The 18277-nt window shown below is 49.5% G+C and overlaps 1 protein-coding gene across 1 annotated transcript; it reads left to right on the top strand.

Moving 5' to 3' along the window:
• The first annotated feature begins 1482 nt into the window (after nucleotides 1-1482).
• LOC137847242 (olfactory receptor 14C36-like) lies at nucleotides 1483-10785 on the top strand. The gene is made up of 2 exons (XM_068665529.1): nucleotides 1483-2136; nucleotides 10216-10785. Exons 1-2 carry the CDS (start codon nucleotides 1483-1485, stop codon nucleotides 10495-10497), a joined length of 936 nt encoding a protein of 311 aa, XP_068521630.1. The 3' UTR covers nucleotides 10498-10785.
• The last annotated feature ends 7492 nt before the right edge of the window (nucleotides 10786-18277 follow it).

Raw genomic sequence — 18277 nt, 5'->3', positions numbered from 1 at the left:
GGAGAGAGGGCTTGGAGGCACTGAGTAGCGCAACAACAGAGGGCAGCGTGTGGCAGGACACATCTGCAGGCTCTTGACACCGTGAGACTCTGGAAGCAGGGCACTGCAGGTGGGGTTGCCAGAGGGGTCTTCTACAGCTGGCACATCCGATGGCTGATAGCATCTGTCAGGGTGGGTCTCTCTGTTTCTGCAGTGCTTTAGATAATGGCATTATGAGGGGCAATTCAGGAGGAACATCAAGGCTTGGCATATGTGAAGGGGAAGACTTTTTCTGCAGTCTGTGTTTGCAGACTCCTGCAGTGGACGGGAGGCAGGTTTCATTTTCAGGATTGTGCAGGAGACTGAGACTGCTGGAGCATTGCATTGAGAAATCAGTTACTCGGTGATCAAATTTGTAAAGTACCTTCCCAAACATCATCTCATGGACTGCACCAGCATCATCATAATGTGGTCCTCTCAGGTTTTATCCTAGCTGATCTTTACGAGCTGTAAGCTCCCCGATGCCCAGTGCTGGGGGATATCCCTGTCTTTGGGAGGTCTCTGCTGGCTTGAAGTGAGCACAGATCATTTGCAATGAGCAGGAGCTGCCTCCTGTCAGGCAGAGCTGCAGCACAGGAGGGTCTGCTGAGTGTCCGTCTGTCTCTCCCTGGCCTTGCCTCCCCTGGCAGCAGCACGCTGGCATTCCTCCTGGCTTCTCCAGCTGGCCGTGCTGCTGCTGGTCTTGTTCCCAGGCTGCCTGGGGATGGGGGTTTCACATGCCTGTGGGGTGAGCCCTCGGTGTGCTTGGGGGAAGGGGAGTACAGGGACAGGGTGGGGGATCTGGAGATGGGCACTTTGAGCCTGGATTCCTCTGCTCTAAGCCATGTCCAGGTTCTTCTCAGGTCAACCTCTGAGTACAACTTTCCTGCAACACTCACACGGTGGCTGAGACCAGCATTGATGGACGAATTGTCTGTACTCACTAAAGGACACTCTGCGCTATAGGGCCAGTCCCTTTTTCTCTGAGGATGCACAACATTTCCACTTATGTGCTGGAGAAATGCCCAGGATTTCTGTTTTAGAAAAACTCAGCAAGTGTTGTAGATTAGTAACAACTAAAAATCTGACCCTATAAAATGAAAATTTAAAAAATCTGTATATATATATCTGCTGTGAATTGGGTAACCTGGGAGCAACACTGGGGCAAGGTTCTTTGATATCATGAGTGAAGTGAGTATGAGATTGCCCCATATTCCACCTTACCTATGGCTATTGGGCATAACTGACTCTTCCATTGAATACAGAGGAGTCCCCTGATCCCGGGGATACCCTCAGGCATCAGGAAGAACTCAGGAAAGATACCTACCAAATGTCTTCCTGGAAATGGACAATTTTCTGGCGATTCTAAACGAGAAATGGGATGAGTTTTTCTCTGATAAGTTTGTTGTACATTGTTACTATTCTTTCTCTTCTTTGTTCAGGATCACATCCCCAAAAAAGCAGATGTCCAACAGAAGCACCATCACTGAGTTCCTCCTGCTGGCATTCGCAGACACGTGCAAGCTGCAGCTCCTGCACTTCGCGCTCTTCCTGGGCATCTACCTGGCTGCCCTCCTGGGCAACGGCCTCATCCTCAGCACCGTAGTCTGCGACCACCACCTCCACACCCCCATGTACTTCTTCCTGCTCAACCTCGCCCTCCTCGACCTGGGATCCATCTCTACTACTGTTCCTAAAGCCATGGCCAATGCCCTGTGGGACAACAGGGCCATCTCCTATCAAGGATGTGCTGCACAGGTCTTTTTTTTTGTCTTCTTCTTTGGTTCAGAGCTTTCCCTTCTTACTATCATGGCCTACGACCGCTACGTTGCCATCTGCAAGCCCTTGCACTACGGGAGCCTCCTGGGCAGCAGAGCTTGTGCCCAGATGGCAGCAGCTGCCTGGGGCAGTGGCTTTCTCAATGCTGTCCTGCACACGGCCAACACATTTTCCCTTCCCCTCTGCCAAGGCAATGCTGTGGAGCAGTTCTTCTGTGAAATCCCCCAGATCCTCAAGCTCTCCTGCTCAGATGCCTACCTGAGGGAAGTCGGGGCACTTGTGTTTAGTGTTTCTTTAGTCTTTGGTTGTTTTGTTTTCATTGTGCTGTCCTATGTGCAGGTCTTCAGGGCAGTGCTGAGGATGTCCTCTGAGCAGGGCCGGCACAAAGCCTTTTCCACGTGCCTCCCTCATCTGGCCGTGGTATCCCTTTTTGTCATCACTGTCATGTTTGCCTACCTGAAGCCCTCCTCTTTTTCCTCTGCATCCTTGGACATGGTGGTGTCATTTCTGTACTCAGTGGTGCCTCCAGCAGTGAATCCCCTCATCTATAGCATGAGGAACCAGGAGCTCAAGGATGCCTTGAAAAGACTGATGACTGGAGATGTTTCAAAATCAAAAACATAGCCCGTTTTTTTCTGCATATAACCCAAAATACATTGTAGGCTCAATGTTTGTTCTGTTATCATTTTTGTAATTTTTCTTACTCTGGAGAGCATCACCACCAGCTCAGAGATATACGGTGCATGGGAAGGAGGTTCAACAATGGCTGGCCATTACTCATTGCTAATCTCATAAAGGCTCCCTGGGAGGTAGGATGTCCAGGAGAAGAGCAGGGCCCCCTGCGTGTTCATGGGAGATGTGTAAAGGGAAACCCATTGCTGCTGGTGCCAGCAGGCACATCATACACACACAGAGAGATGAACACGAGCAAGCACAAATGCCATCAGCCATTCCTACAAGTCTCATGAAGGCCAGTGAGGCAGACAGTGCCACGAGGTTAATTAACATGCCCTGGGAAGGCACCTTTATCCAGCTCTGAGATGTGCTTGCTTGAAGCAAGGTCCCTGTGCCCATTCCTCATGCCTTGGGGCACCTCAGAGGAGGGCAGAGCAGGGCAAAGCACTGCAGGGCTGAGGTGCCTCCCAGCCTCTGGCAGTGGCTGCAGGAGCCAGAGGGACACTGCAGGCACTGCAGTGCACTGTGCGTGGTGTGCAAGGCAGAGACTTGTGTCTCTGAACAGCCCTGTGTGTATGAGGAGCGTGGGAGGCCAGCTCAGATGTGGACACCTCACAGAGCGCTGCTGTTGCCCTGTGTGACTCCAGAACCAACCCCCAGTGTCTCTGTGAGATTTCTGTAACCCCCCTCTCACAGGCTCATTGCAGATGCCTCTCTCTGCTGTGTCACACTACCCTGCCTTTCTGGACCAGGCCATCAAGCATTTGGATCAGAGAGATTTCTGGGGACTTGGAAAAAGCAGACAGCAAACTTGTCGTCAGGAAGGACAAGAAAAAGGACTGGGAGATTTGCAGTTGTCACCTCTGCCCATGGGAGTGTGATGGGGAAAGTCCTGTCTCAGGCGAAGCAGTAGGGGAGGGGAGAGAAGGGAATGTGGTGAACCTGGATTTGGCAAGGCCTTTGCCATAGTCTCCTGGAGTCTCCCTTTAGCCACGTTGTTGATATTCACACTGAAGGGGATGAAGTTGGGGGGGGAGAAGTTGGCTGGACATCAGTGATACCAAGTCCTCCTGGCAGCCAGTTACCAGCAGCACCCTTCAGTCATGGGCACTTGGGCCAACACTGTTGACCCTCTTTTTTATCTCCTTTTATGATGGCATGGAGCACATTTCCTAGTCTTGATCTATTCAATGTGAGTTATTCTTTAATTCAGTTGCTTCTTCCCTTGGAGTTCTGCTTGAAGACCGGGAGGTGGAGGAAGAAGGAGAAAAAAAAAAAAAAAGTTGGGAAATATATTTTGGTAAATGTTTGCATAAGACTATTCCCAGAAAAAGCATACTTTGGTAGATAATCCTTGTCCACAGTGCTGTCAATTGTAAATAAATAAATAAATAAAATAATAATAATAATAATAAAAAACCTATGAGACTAAATCAAGAGAATTCATAGAAAAAAAGCTGGTGGTGCTGCCATAAAAGACTCTTTCAGCTGTGACTTAGAGTCCTTTTATGCACAGGTTCCCTTTTTTTCCTAGGTCTACTTTCATGGCTGGTTTCCATTCTCTATTCAGAGGTGGCCACTGCCTCCAGGATGCCCTGGGGTAGCTGAGGAACGCAGATGGGACAAGTGATATGAAGGAGCACTTTTGGAGCACAAGCTGAGGGGCATGAACTGAGGCTGAGCCCCACAGGTTGCTGTACAGGGCTGCTAAGCACAGAATCATAGAACTGCTCATGTTGGAAGGGACCTTAAAGATCCTGTGGTTCCATAATGTTCACAAACACCCAAATCTCAAGCCTGTGCCACACCGGTGCTGGCCTAGGCCTTTTACTTCAGACGCAGGCCTTTTCCTGCAGCATATACCACGTTGGTCATGGCACAAAAATGCTGTTTCTACACCAGCGATCTGGAGCCTCCTTCATGTTAGGCCACATTTCAGTGTCCTTCGTGCTGCTTGCAGGGTTTTGTCTCATGGATGAACTAGATCACAGAATCCCAGAATCACCTAGGCTAGAAGAGACCTCCAAGATCACCTAGTCCAACCTCTGACCTACCACTAACAAGTCCTCCACTAAACCATATCACAAAGGATCACTGAGTATTCTGAAACTCAATATCATGTTTTTATTATTGTCATTGTTATTGTTATTGGTATTACTGTTATTACTGTTATTACTGTTATTACTGTTATTATTAATTTGCCTCTGAAGCACAATCACAGAATCAGAGAATCATACAACAGTTGAGTTGGAAAACACCTTGACGATCATCTAGTTCCAACCCCCCTGCCATAGGCAGGGACATCACCCCCTAGATCAGGTTCCTCAGGGCCTCATCTAACGTGGCCTTAAACACCCCAAAAGATGGAACATCCACAGCCTCAGCCACAGCATTCCACTCCCTGGAATGCAAGTCATCAAGCCCCATAGACTTTTACTTCTTGAGCTTCTTCAGGTGGCCTCAAACCTTCTCTTCACCTACAACAGGTGGGAATTTGCACCCCCAAGCCTCTATCTATGGCTTCAGGGAATGAAAGACTTGGGAAGCCTGACTGGCAGGGAAGACTGAAGAAAAGAAGTTGTTGAGTGCCTCAGCCTTCTCCATGTCTGTCATTACCAGTTCACCCTTCTCATCCATCAGATGGGGTACGCTCTCCTTGGCCTTTCTTTTCTGAGCAAAGTACATATAGGATCTCTTCCTGTTATGCTTTTCATCCTCAGATAAGCTGAGTTCCATCCATGCCTTGGCTTTCCTTATCCCATCCCTGCACATCCAAAACTGAAACATGTGAGAGGGCCTGGGAAAAGTAACCCTGGATCCACAGAAGCCACTTGGGAAAAAAAACTTGTAGGTCGGAAGCATGATTTTGTGGAGGTGCAGAGCTGATGGGCACATTGCTCAGGATGCGCCTAAAGATTTTTGTGTCCTTTTCCCTCCTGACCACAATGCCACTTCCTTCTCAGGAATGGAGGAGCCAACAGAGGTGAGACAGATACACTGATATGGTAAATGTCATCAGAAAGCTGATCCCAGTAGAATATGGGGAGGTCAGGAGCAGCTGAACAAGAGACATGTGAGATTTTGGGGTGGTAAGAGGAGCATGGCCAGAAGAAATTAATGATTTCATAGAGGTAAGAGCATTCCTGCAATGCCGGTAGTGCAGTAAGACTGACTTAAAACAGTCATATATGGCCCTTACTTTACTTGAGCCAGTAATTTTAACGCTAAATAAACCTAAATGCTACTACAACAAACTGAAAGAAATCAATTTTCTCTCTTGATAACTGTAATCCTTTCACTTAACACATACATTAAAATGCCCCATTTAACCCTAGATTACTTGATAGAAAAAAAACACCCGTAAACCACAGAGCTTGTCCATACCTTGACAACAAACCTGACACCACAAACAGAACACCAAACAATCCCACTAAAACTTGGCTTAATCTCTAACACAGAAAGTGAAAAAGAGATACTGAAGGGGCTAGAGAAAGCTCAGCTCTGCCTCAGGATCTCCTGCCCCAGCAGGAGCAATGTGACTGTGGCAGGGACTGTGAGGTCACTTCTGTCTCTGCACTTGATAGGCCATCAGCAGGAACGTGTCACAGAAAGGGACTGTGAGGTCACTTGTGTCTGGAGGTGGCAGGTCAGCCTGGACTTCTCCCTGGGATCTGCACTTTTGGGCTGACATCTGGCAGTGGCCCTGCTAGGCCAGCAGAAGGCACCTGCTTGGCATGCTGACTGGGGGATCCCCTCTGCCTACACACCCAGGAGGACCCAGGCAGAAAGAAGACCCCAACATGGGTTGTCCTGTCCCTTCTGCTTGAGTCCATGGCTGGACAGCAGCAGGCACAAGGCTTGGCTGTGTCTCCACTAGAAGCTTCAAGGCCAGCAGCAGGCCCCTGGCTTTGAAGCTGCTGCTGAGGTGACTTGTGTGTGGTTTGTTGAGAGGCCACAAGGAGCCTGCTGGGTTGGGATGCCTACTTCAGGAGGGGTTTCCACCCTGATGGAGCTCCCTTTGGTCGTATGAAAGATCAGGAGAGAAAAAAATGCCACAAAGTGTGCAATGGAATGTTGGCACTGGCCATGAGGAGGAAGAAATGTCCAGGGGAACAACTGGTCTTGCTGTTAGTAACAGAGGCAAAGAAGACATTAAATGTCTCATCCCTTGTCGCCAGATTTTTCCCCCAAAATCCTATAAAGAATGATGATTCTCCCTATATCTTCCTTCATTTAAAGTATTTTTATTTATTTATTTATTTATTTATTTTTATTGTCTTTGACAGTAATAGATGGATTAAGCTCCAGCTGGGCTTTGGCCCTTCTAATTTTGACCTGCACAGCCCCGTAACATTCAGGACACAGCTCCAGACAAACTGACAGCATGCATGAGAAGAAAACACAGCAAATGTGGAACCTGACAGCATTCCATCCCCTGCCCTTCTGTGATTGTGCTGCAATTCCATTCAACTTGTTACTCCTGAATTATCCAAGTTTCCCTGCAACTCTTGCTGTGCTGATGTCTGGTCAGAGATAGCACAGTCACATGAAGGTTGAACTGTCTGCCTGCTGACATTAACAGCTGATAGAATGGAGCATCACTTTGGGTGAACCTTGAGAAACTGCAGGATTTTGACTTCAGAAAACTCTTGACTTTCACATGGAGAAGAGCCCAGTCCTGTACCAGAGGAAGAGGAACCCCACCCATCAGGGCAGACTGGGACCTTGTTGAGTGAGTAGTGGCCAGGAGGAGGAGGGCCTGGGTACAAGGAGGGATGCCATACGAGCAGTGGTGCCTCCTCACGAGGAAGCAGGCCAGCTTCCTACAGAGCTGCCTTACGAGGAGCATGACCACCAAGAAGATCTGAGTTATCAGACAGCTCAGATCTTCTGTAACACCACAGAGATAAGGGTCTACAACCAAAAAGAAAAGATGTGGAGGTCTCGAAGTCCCTAGGATAGCCATGTATAGACAGGGTAGAGGGTTGTGACAAGGCTGAAAGTCCCAACAGGACCATGTCTTTGTGCCCATAGCTATGGCTGCTGTCTCTGTCACTGAGACCTAGCAGGAGACAGATGATCTTTAAAACACTAGGGCCTCATTGCCCCCTTGCCCTCAACTAAGAACCAGGCAGGGGTCGTACCATTCTCCTGCACTTGGCAATGCACATCCCCATCTCCTACTGCCCCACAAAGAGCCCTGAGCAACCTGTCAAGGAAAGGATCTCCCTTCCGAAGCACTTGGGGTCAAGTCCTGGCCCTTGTGCTTGGTGACACACATCCAGTTTGTCCACACATCAGTGTCACCTTCACATTGCCTTTGTCTCCTTGTCCTCAGTGCCTCCAGGGTTCTGCTCTAACGAGCTCCAAGGGAGGCTGTGTCAGTGCTGGCCCTCAGGGGGACACTGCAGGAAACTTGCCTCTGACTTGCACTTCTGGAGAGATGTCTTCAATTGTCTCTGAGTGCCTGAGGTTCGTGGGCTCATCAGCAAAGCCCCCAGAGGGGTGATTGCAGTGCCTTGGGCTGGTGCTGTGCTGCTGAGCTGGGCCGGGCTCATGGGACAGAGAGAGCTCATGGCAAGAGGGCCGTGGAGCAGAGAGAGAGCTGTGCCCAGGAGCAGCTCCTCTGCACAGCTCAGCAGGGCTGGGGGCTCTGACTGCAGCTGGCACACAGAGAGGAGAGAAGGAGAGAGGGCTTGGAGGCACTGAGGAGCGCAACAACAGAGGGCAGCGTGTGGCAGGACACATCTGCAGGCTCCTGACACCATGAGGCTCTGGCAGCAGGGCCATGCAGGTGGGGTTTCCAGAGGAGTCTTGTACAGCTGGCACATCACATGGCTGATAGCATCTGTCAGGATGGGTCTCTTTGTTTCTCCAGAAAGGAGTAGAAAACGCTTTAGAGAATGGCATTTATGATTGGATTTTTCAACAGTAAGACCAAGGCTGGGGCGATCCAAAAGGCAAGACATTTTCTGTAGCCTGTGCTTGTGTTAGAGTGGAGGCCAGTTTCATGGTAATAGGTGGTCAGACTTCTACTGCAGGCTGAGACTGCTAGAGCATTGCAGTGAGGGATCAATATTTCATCAATGAACTTCATAAAGTCCCTTCCCACACCTCAGCCCACAGACTGCACCAACATCATCCTTGTGGTCCTCACATGTTTTATTCTAGCTGATATTAAGGAGCTGCAAACCCTATGATGCCCAGTGCCCTGTCTTTGAGAACTCCCTCCTTGCTTGAGATGAGCACAGATCATTTGCAATGAGCAGGAGCTGCCTCATCTTCAGGCAGAGCTGCAGCACAGGAGGGTCTGCTGAGTGTCCGTCTGTCCCTCCCTGGCCTTGCCTCCCCTGGCAGCAGCACGCTGGCATTCCTCCTGGCTTCTCCAGCTGGCCATGCTGCTGCTGGTCTTGTTCCCAGGCTGCCTGGGGATGGGGGTTTAGATGCCCATGGAGTGAGCCCTCAGTGTGCTTGGAGGAAGGGGAGTACAGGGACTGGTTTAGGGGTGTGGAGATGGGCACTTTGAGCCTGGATGTCTCTGCTCTCAGCAGTGTCCTGGTTTGTTTCAGGCAAACATAGGAGTGCAATTGTCCCGTAGGTCAAAGAGACACCAGCACAGGGCAGTTGACACTAGGACTAACACACAGACTCAATGTGCTCTCTGAAGGACACTGCACTGAAGATATTGCCACTTTGATGACACACAAGGATTTACTTTGAGTACAGTGCGTCTGCTAGCACAAAAGAGAAAAAAGAAAAATCACTACATGATCTTTACCACTTACTTTGGGCAGGACTGACTCCCACATTGCCCACAGCAAATCCGGTGCTCTCAGTGACACCCTCTAGCAGCAGTAGCCAGAACTCACGAAAGGGACCTGCCAAAAGTCTGAATGGAAGTGAAGAATCATTTGGGAGGGATTAAATGAAAAATTGAATGATTTTTCCTCTGAACTGAGAAATGAAGGCATAAAAGACAAATAGATTTTTTTTATTATTATTTTGTAAGATAACTCTGTTAAGATAACTCTGATAAACACTCAGTGTTTTTCTTTTCCTTGGGCAGAACCCCATGCCCAGAAGCAGGAAATGCCCAACAGCAGCTCTGTGAGTGAGTTCCTTCTGCTGGCATTCGCAGACACACGCGAGCTGCAGCTCCTGCACTTTGCGCTCTTCCTGGGCATCTACCTGGCTGCCCTCCTGGGCAACGGCCTCATCCTCAGCGCCGTAGCCTGCCACCACCGCTTCCACACCCCCATGTACTTCTTCCTCCTCAACCTCGCCCTCCTCGATGTGGGATCCATCTCCACCACTCTGCCCAAAGCCATGGCCAATGCCCTCTGGGACACCAGGGCCATCTCCTATCAAGGCTGTGCTGCACAGGTCTTTTTCTTTCTCTTCTTCATATCAGCAGAGTATTATAACCTTACTATCATGGCTTACGACCGCTATGTTGCCATCTGCAAGCCCCTGCACTACGGGAGCCTCGTGGGCAGCAGAGCTTGTGCCCAGATGGCAGCAGCTGCCTGGGGCAGTGGCTTTCTCAATGCTGCCCTGCACACGGCCAACACATTTTCCCTGCCCCTCTGCCAAGGCAATGCTGTGGACCAGTTCTTCTGTGAAATCCCCCAGATCCTCAAGCTCTCCTGCTCAAATGCCTACCTCAGGGAAGTTGGGGCAGTTCTGTTTAGTGTTTCTTTAGTCCTTGGTTGTTTTGTTTTCATTGTTTTCTCCTACATGCAGATCTTCAGGGCAGTGCTGAGGATGCCGTCTGAGCAGGCTCGGCACAAAGCCTTTTCCACATGCCTCCCTCACTTGGCTGTGGTCTCCCTGTTTCTTAGCACTGGCATATTTTCCTACCTGAGGCCCCCCTCCATTTCCTCTCCATCCCTGGACCTGGTCGTTGCACTTCTGTACTCGGTGGTGCCGCCAGCAGTGAACCCCCTCATCTACAGCATGAGGAACAAGGATCTCAAGGATGCAGTGAGGAAACTGTTTCCATACATGATTCTTAAGCATCCATGATGCTTTCAGAAGATGTATTCTTAATAATATGCAAATATTTTGATTCACATTATATCATATCATTTTTATCGTTACTAGTGTTATCATAACATTGTCATTAATAAGAATCCCAACAGAAATCAAAGGATATTTGGGAAAATGACACAACATTTTTAAAATTATTTTTCTCTTTTAGTATTTGAACAATATTTCATTTTGGTTTTAATAATCTCATTCTTAGCATTCTGAATGTTACTTCTTGTGTTAGGTTTGACCACATCATCTAATGTACATACAGAACCAGGCTTGCTTGGTAGAGAAAGACAATAAAGATGTTATCAAAAATTCATTGGTCTCAATTTCCTTTTCTTCCCATCTACTCTGGAGCTGGGGGAGCAGCCCCAGCATACAGGAGGGGCTCCAGGCCAAGAGCCCAGCTGACACGGGTAGGAGCAGTCGATTTGGATTAGACCTTGTGGATCTAGGTGACAGTCCTGTCGTCTCTATAGCAGGGCCGGCACAAAGCCTTTTCCAAGTTCCTCCCTCACCTGGCCATGGTGTCCGTCTCCCTCAGGCCTGTCATGGTTGCCTGCCTGAAGCCCCCCTCAGTCTCCTCCCCATCCCTGGACCAGTTGGTGGCAGTTTTGTACTCGGTGCCTCCAGCAAAGCACGTGCCTCTCCTGCTCAGCGCTGCTGGTGGGGTCAGGCCCGGTTGCTCCTCTCACTTGGTGCCAGTGCTGCTGTGGGGCTGCGCTGGGACTGCAGGCAGGAACAGGCAGTGGACATGGCAGTGGCACAGCTGGCCTCCACTGCAGCATTTCCCTCCTAAGGGGGGGATCTCCTCCAGGGTGGAATGAGCAGAGCTCAAGTGCTCGGTCTGGTGTGAGCAGGCAGAGGAGAGCTCTGCAGCCCCAGGGCACGCAGCAGCCCCACCAAAGGAGCATGGCGAGTGATTCCTTGCAGCCCTGGGGCAATGGCAGTGACCCCATCAGATGGGTCTGCCTCTCAGCCTGCCCAGCACGGCACTGCAGAGTGCCTCCTTGCCCCTGGCACCACAGCCCCCTCGCTCTGAAGAGCAACACTGCCAGCTGTGGCTGGGGCTGGGGTTCAGGCTGGGGCTGGGAGGGTGCTTCCCCTGAATGTCTGCTAGGCCAGCTTCAGGATCATGGCTTCTGGATACAAACATGATCTTCAGTGTGCACAGGGAGCTGAAAGACCGCCAACAGGCACAGGGCTGGAACATTGCCTGCAAGGTCCCTCCTGCCCTAGCACCTCACAGGACTGGCACGGAACTGGCTCCTGAGTGTCAGAGAGGCTGGGAGCCCAGCAGGCTCGAAGGACAAAAAACAGATCATTTCTACCTGGGCAGGTCCTAGCCCAAAAAGGGTTTTTTTCTGTAGGTCTGGTATTATGATGGCAGAGATGCCTCAGAAGCTGTAAGCCCAGTAGGAAGCTAATGGCTGTTAAGTGGCTGGGAGTTGACTTCTTTCTGAAGTAGCCGACAGCTCAACCCTTGACTCCTGGCTGGGATCTGTGCCTTTAGGCCCACATCTGCTGGTCTCCATGACAGGACAGCAGATGCAGCTGCTCTGCACACAGTTTGTGAGATCCCCTCTTCCTAGGTAGCTGGTAGGTCCCATAGAGGAAGAGGTCTTGAATAGGTGTTGTCATATCAGAGGTATCAGCTTTTGCCTAAACTCATCCTTCAGGCCTGCTTTTGTGGTGTTGCAGAACTGCTGGGCACATTGTGCACGGTGCTCCTACAGTCGTTTCTCTCCTTCTCCATGCTGGTTCTCTAAACTTCCCCTAAGAAGATGATTGACATGGGGAAGTCAGGAGAAGCCTGGCCAACAGAGATGTGAGATTTGTGGGAGGGCAAAGGAGCGTGGACAGCAGAAGGTGATGATTTTGCAGAGGTAAGAATGTTCAGGTAATGTTAATCCCACCATAAAGCTGATTTAGAGCAGTCATGTGAGGCCCTTGTCCTATTTTAACCTGTAACGTTAATCCATAAAGCTAAATGCTACTTCACACCCTGACAGGAATCCTTTGCTCTAATATTTGACCACAAGATCCTTTGAAGCCAAAACTACTCCATAGCATCATTACATCACCCTTACTCTCTTCTTCACCGTGACCCCTGCCCTTAACACTATGATTAACACACTCTATTTAGCCCTAGACTTCTTGCAGACCTAAACAAAACCAAAGAACTTGCACGTACCCTAACCACAGACCTGACACCACAAGCCAAACACCAAACCCTTCCACTAAACATTTGATTAATCTCTATCACAGAAAGCTGAGCCCTAGTCCCTAACCTCATACATGGATGGCTAACAATCAAAGCCCTGATTCCTTTGCATTCACTTCTTCACATCCAAACCTTTTCCTAACCCTTATCTTAAGCACTTAAGGTGCTTGGCCCTTATCGCAAGCACTTAAGGTGCTTGGCCCATGATGCAGGGTAGGAACCATGAGGTTGCTCTGCAGTCACATGGCATACAAAGCTGATAGTGAGGGGCCATGGATCTGATCAGCCTGTGGGCCACAAAAAGGAGATAGACGGGAATTATTTAAAGAGCTCAGCTCTGCCTCAGCATCTCCTGCCCCAGCAGCAGGAATGTGACTGTGACAGGGACTGTGAGGTCACTTCTGTCTCTGCACTTGATAGGGCAGCAGCAGGAACGTGTCACGCAAAGGGACTGGGAGGTCACTTCTGTCTGGAGGTGTCAGGTTACAGTTCTGTGTCTTGACATAGACCTGGGATCTGGACTTTTGGGCTGACATCTGCCAGTGGCCCTGCTAGGCCAGCACAAGGCACCTGCTTGGCATGCTGACTGGGGGATCCCCTCTGCCTACACACCCAGGAGGACCCAGGCAGAAAGAAGACCCCAACATGGGTTGTCCTGTCCCTTCTGCTTGAGTCCATGGCTGGACAGCAGCAGGCACAAGGCTTGGCTGTGTCTAGCCAAGAAGCTGCAAGGCCAGCAGCAGGCCCCTGGCTTGGAAGATGCTGGTGAGTATCTATGATCAGACCCTAGCTTCATTTTTCAAGGAACAGCTGGTGAGGTTTGATGAGACATTTGTGAAATGATGGAAATACTGGGATGAGAGCAAGGTGGTGAACAGAGATGGCTGTCTGCAGACTTCCAGGAAATAGGACGAAGCATGGGACAGCATATTTAAGCGTGCAGAGGAAAAGACAGAGGTTGCTGGTAAAAAGGGAAGGCCCCAACAGTCCTAATGCTTTGGCTAGAGCTTTTGAGAAAAAGAGATATAGTCATTGCAATGCAGCCTCTTTGCTTCCCTGCAACCCTGTGCAGAGGCAGGGTGGTGTCATACCAGTTTTCCTCTCGTGGCATCACACTGCCCACCACATTCCTCAGACCCCCAAGAAAAGTCCTGAGGCAGACAGGGGGGTGCAGGATCTCTCCTCGCAGTGACTGGTTCAGGCCTTGGGCCTTGTCTTCACCAAAATCAACCAAGACTTTTCTCAGCAAAGTGCTTTGCCTGTCTAATCATGGTCTCCAATAATCTGTCCTAACAAGGCCCTGGGGAGGCCTTGTTAGTAACAGCCCTCAGTGGGGCCCATTAAGACTCCAAGTCACTTCAGCTTTTCCTTTTGCATTTGCTTTTTCGCACAGTTGCATCATTCTCTGCTCAGTACCCAAGTTTCATTGACTCAGCACCAAAATACTCCATGGAACTCATTAAAACACAGAAACTCCTAAGCAGCCATATCTCTCCTACCATTTTCTTCAAGTCTTCAAGACTTGTTCAGCTAATTGTAGAGCTTTCATGTTCTAGTTAAGGGGGAAGATTTCAAGGAGCATCTAATAAAAGTCTTTCTTCATTTTAAAGGCTGAATTTTGTTGTGTTTCAGTTTAGAGCATCATTCTCCTGGTTATATTGGTGTAGGGTTTCTCTTTCGAAGCCCTGTTTAGGTGGGAAGAACAGGGTTTTTCCTATTTCAAAATAAACAACAGAAATCATGCTGCAATTTAAAAAAAAAAAAAAAAAAGCTGAAGTTCAGATAATTGTAGAGCTTTCATTTTCTAGTTAAGGGGGAAGATTTCTAAGAGCATCTAATAAAAATCTTTCCTCATTTCAAAGGCTGTTTCAGTTTAGAGCATCATTCTCCTGGTTATATTGGTCTAGGGTTTCTCCTTTGAAGCCTTGCTTAGGTGGGAAGAACAGGGGTTTTCCTATTTCAAAACAAACAACAGGAAATCATGCTGCAATTTTCAAAAAAAACAAAACAAAACTCAAGTTCCTAATTTTGTTGCCTCCAGTGATGTTTACCTTCCCAAAAGAATGACTCTACATGATGTATTCTTCAGTGAGTAATAGGAAATTTACGATAATTGTGTTAATATTAATCCATATCATACTAATTCAATGATAAATGATGAGGGTCTTACTAAGGAAACCATTAGAAAGACTGCTGATAGATGGGTGAGCTTGAACTCACTGAAACTCAAAGAATCACGACCTTGCTTGACGAACCTGATCTCCTTCTATGACAAAGTGACGCGCTGGGTGGACGAGGGAAAGGCTGTGGATGTGGTCTACCTTGACTTCAGCTAGGCTTTTGACACCGTCTCCCACAGCATTCTCCTCAAGAAACTGGCTGCTCTTGGCTTGGACTGGTGCACGCTTCGTTGGGTTAAAAACTGGCTGGAAAGCCGGGACCAAAGAGTTGTGGTAAATGGAGTCAAGTCCAATTGGAGGCCAGTCACTAGTGGTGTCCCCCAGGGCTCGGTGCTGGGGCCGGTCCTCTTCAACATCTTCATCAATGATCTGGACGAGGGCATTGAGTGCACCCTCAGTAAGTTTGCAGATGACACCAAGTTAGGTGCGTGTGTCGATCTGCTCGAGGGTAGGAAGGCTCTGCAGGAGGATCTGGATAGGCTACACCGATGGGCTGAGGTCAACTGCATGAAGTTTAACAAGGCCAAGTGCCGGGTCCTGCACCTGGGGCGCAATAACCCCAAGCAGAGCTACAGGCTGGGAGATGAGTGGTTGGAGAGCTGCCAGGCAGAGAAGGACCTGGGAGTGATGGTGGACAGTCGGCTGAATATGAGCCAGCAGTGTGCTCAGGTGGCCAAGAAGGCCAACGGCATCCTGGCTTGTATCAGAAACAGCGTGACCAGCAGGGCTAGGGAGGTGATCGTCCCCCTGGACTCGGCTCTGGTGAGGCCGCACCTCGAGTACTGTGTTCAGTTTTGGGCCCCTCGCTACAACAAGGACATTGAGGCGCTTGAGCGGGTCCAAAGAAGTGCGACGAAGCTGGTGAGGGGACTGGAGAACAAATCCTACGAGGAGCAGCTGAGGGAGCTGGGCTTGTTCAGCCTGGAGAAGAGGAGGCTCAGGGGCGACCTTATCGCTCTCTACAGATACCTTAAAGGAGGCTGTAGAGAGGTGGGGGTTGGCCTGTTCTCCCACGTGCCTGGTGACAGGAAGAGGGGGAACGGGCTAAAGTTGCGCCAGGGAAGTTTTAGGTTAGATGTTAGGAAGAACTTCTTTACTGAAAGGGTTGTGAGGCATTGGAACAGGCTGCCCAGGGAGGTGGTGGAGTCACCATCCCTGGAAGTCTTCAAAAGATGTTTAGATGTAGAGCTTAGGGATATGGTTTAGTGGGGACTGTTAGTGTTAGGTTAGACGTTGGACTCGATGATCTTGAGGTCTCTTCCAACCTAGAAATTCTGTGATTCTGTGATTCTGTAATCAACTGGGTTGGTGAGAGTGGTCTGAATGATTAAAGAGAAAAGAGAGGGCAAACCAGGAGAACCATGGGAAATGCAAAGGTCCAGACAGGCAGCTGGGAAAGGGGACATTAACCTGTCTGACCGTAAGCAACCAGGAAAAACCTCCAGTGGCCCCGTTGTGTTTGAGGCACTTCCTTGGACTGGCAGATGTCATTAAAGACCTGCAGGAGGCCGGAGCCCTTTGGGAAAATCAGGTGGAGCCAGGTGGAGTTCCCAGGGCACCTCCACTGCCAGCAGTGGTCTTTGTCCCTGTAACTGCAGCCCAGTACAGGAAACCCCTTCAAAGACAAACCTCTTCTTCAGTGGGTTCCTGGTACTGACCTGGATTTGAAATGGCTACTGGAAACCTGAGATACTCTCCTTTATTCCTAATAGACTTGTGAACATCCGTTAATCTTCCTGGGTCATCTCTAGCAAACTCAGGCTGAAAAACTCAAGTATAGAATGCTTGAAATGGCTGAGCCAGAACCCATCAGCTTGCCCCAATTTGGAAATGGTGCTCCAATTAAGGTTTGAAAACAAAAAGTGTGGAATGACTATGCAGGTCAATGTGCAGAGTAAGGGAAAGTCACACATATTGTGCTGGAGTAACAGAAGGCAAAAAGCATTGCATTGTGCCTCAGAATAAACAAGGAGATCTAATCCAGTTCATCCACGAGGAAAAGCAGAGAGAGAAAGACGTTGAGTTTGGCCTAACATGAAGAAGGATGTGCATCACTGGTGAAGGAACCGTCATTCGTGCCATCACCCATGTGAATTACACAAGCACCAGCACACCGAATGGTAACCTGTCCGTCCCGGCTTGGTATTCCCACAGGGCGGGGGAAAGGGAGCCGACAGCCAAGGGACACATTTGGGTGTGGAAGGTGGGGCCCAGCAGAGACAAGGAGTCAAATCCGGGGCCAGGCGGGTGGCAGAGCCCCATGCCCCATGCAGGGGCTGGCTGGGGGTCCCGTCTGCTGCAGCCAGCGCACGTAGCATGGCAAGAGGAGGGCTCCCTGCACATCACTGGGCACAGCCTGGCCCTGCAGGGGCTCTTCCTGACATCCCTGCAGCTCCTGGCAGGCTGCAGTGAGGTGTCCCTCAGCCTTCCCTCCTGTGCTCCCAGGGCACAGGGCTGCCTCTTGCCCAGCTCACTGCCCACCATGAACGTCCAACACAGCTGCTTCCCAGGTTGGGCCTTGCCCAGGGTCAGTCTCCTGCAGGGGCAGAAAATGGCCCTTGTCCTGGTGGCTTTTCATGGCCTTCCTGTTCTCTTCTCATCCTTGATCTCTTTTTACTGAATACAGAGGCCTCGGTGAACATTTTGGTTCTGACTAATACCAAGAAAACATGTCTACTTCATCTCTGTCTGCTGCTATGAGCTGTCTGTGAGACATGGATTTGCTATCAGATCTTTTCCTCTGACAGTCTCAGCAATGCCCGGTGATTGGACAAGACATGGGAATTGCACACAGAAAAACACTTTTACTGTGAGCAATATCAAGAACTGGATCATGTTTCCAATACCAAGCACTCGATCTGGTTTCCCCCAAAGTGGGGGAGTCCTCCTCAACCGGAGATACCCCAAACCCAACTGGAAATGGGCCTGGGCTGCCTGGTGTAGGTGTCCATGCGTGGCTAGTGGTGGTGGCTAGATGGGCTTTGGAGGTCCCCTCCAAAGGTTGCAGGGAGGGAGTGCCTGCCAGGGCAGAAAGGGCAGCCAAAAATGACACCAGGGCTTTCCACCACGTTGGAGCAGGGATCTTCATCCCACAACCACTGCTGTACCTGAGAAGAATTTATGAGAAATGAGATCCACAGAAACTGCCTACCTGCTGGTTCCTTTATTTAGTTAGCTAGAAAGAGCTTAGAAGCACCTCTACATGAGGACTTTGGGTTAGAAGAAAAGGTAGACGAGGAATAGAAATATCTTAAATTTATAAAATAAAGAAATAAAAAATTATTTAGCATATTGGAATAATATTGAAAAGAATGAACAATTTTTGAAATATATGAACAAAGATGTTTCTGCCTTGTCCACATACATT

The sequence above is a fragment of the Anas acuta genome, chromosome W (genome assembly GCF_963932015.1).
Source record: "Anas acuta chromosome W, bAnaAcu1.1, whole genome shotgun sequence".
Classification (NCBI taxonomy): Eukaryota; Metazoa; Chordata; class Aves; order Anseriformes; family Anatidae; genus Anas; species Anas acuta.
Note: the sequence above shows the minus strand (reverse complement) of the source record. Positions and strands in the feature narration are given on the sequence as shown.

Coding starts and splice junctions, on each gene's coding strand:
- LOC137847242 (XM_068665529.1), top strand. CDS start 1,483: ATGTCCAACAGAAGCACCATCACTGAGTTCCTCCTGCTGGCATTCGCA. Junction 2,137..10,215: donor TTGTGCTGTCCTATGTGCAG/GTCTTCAGGGCA, acceptor TCCTACATGCAG/ATCTTCAGGGCAGTGCTGAG.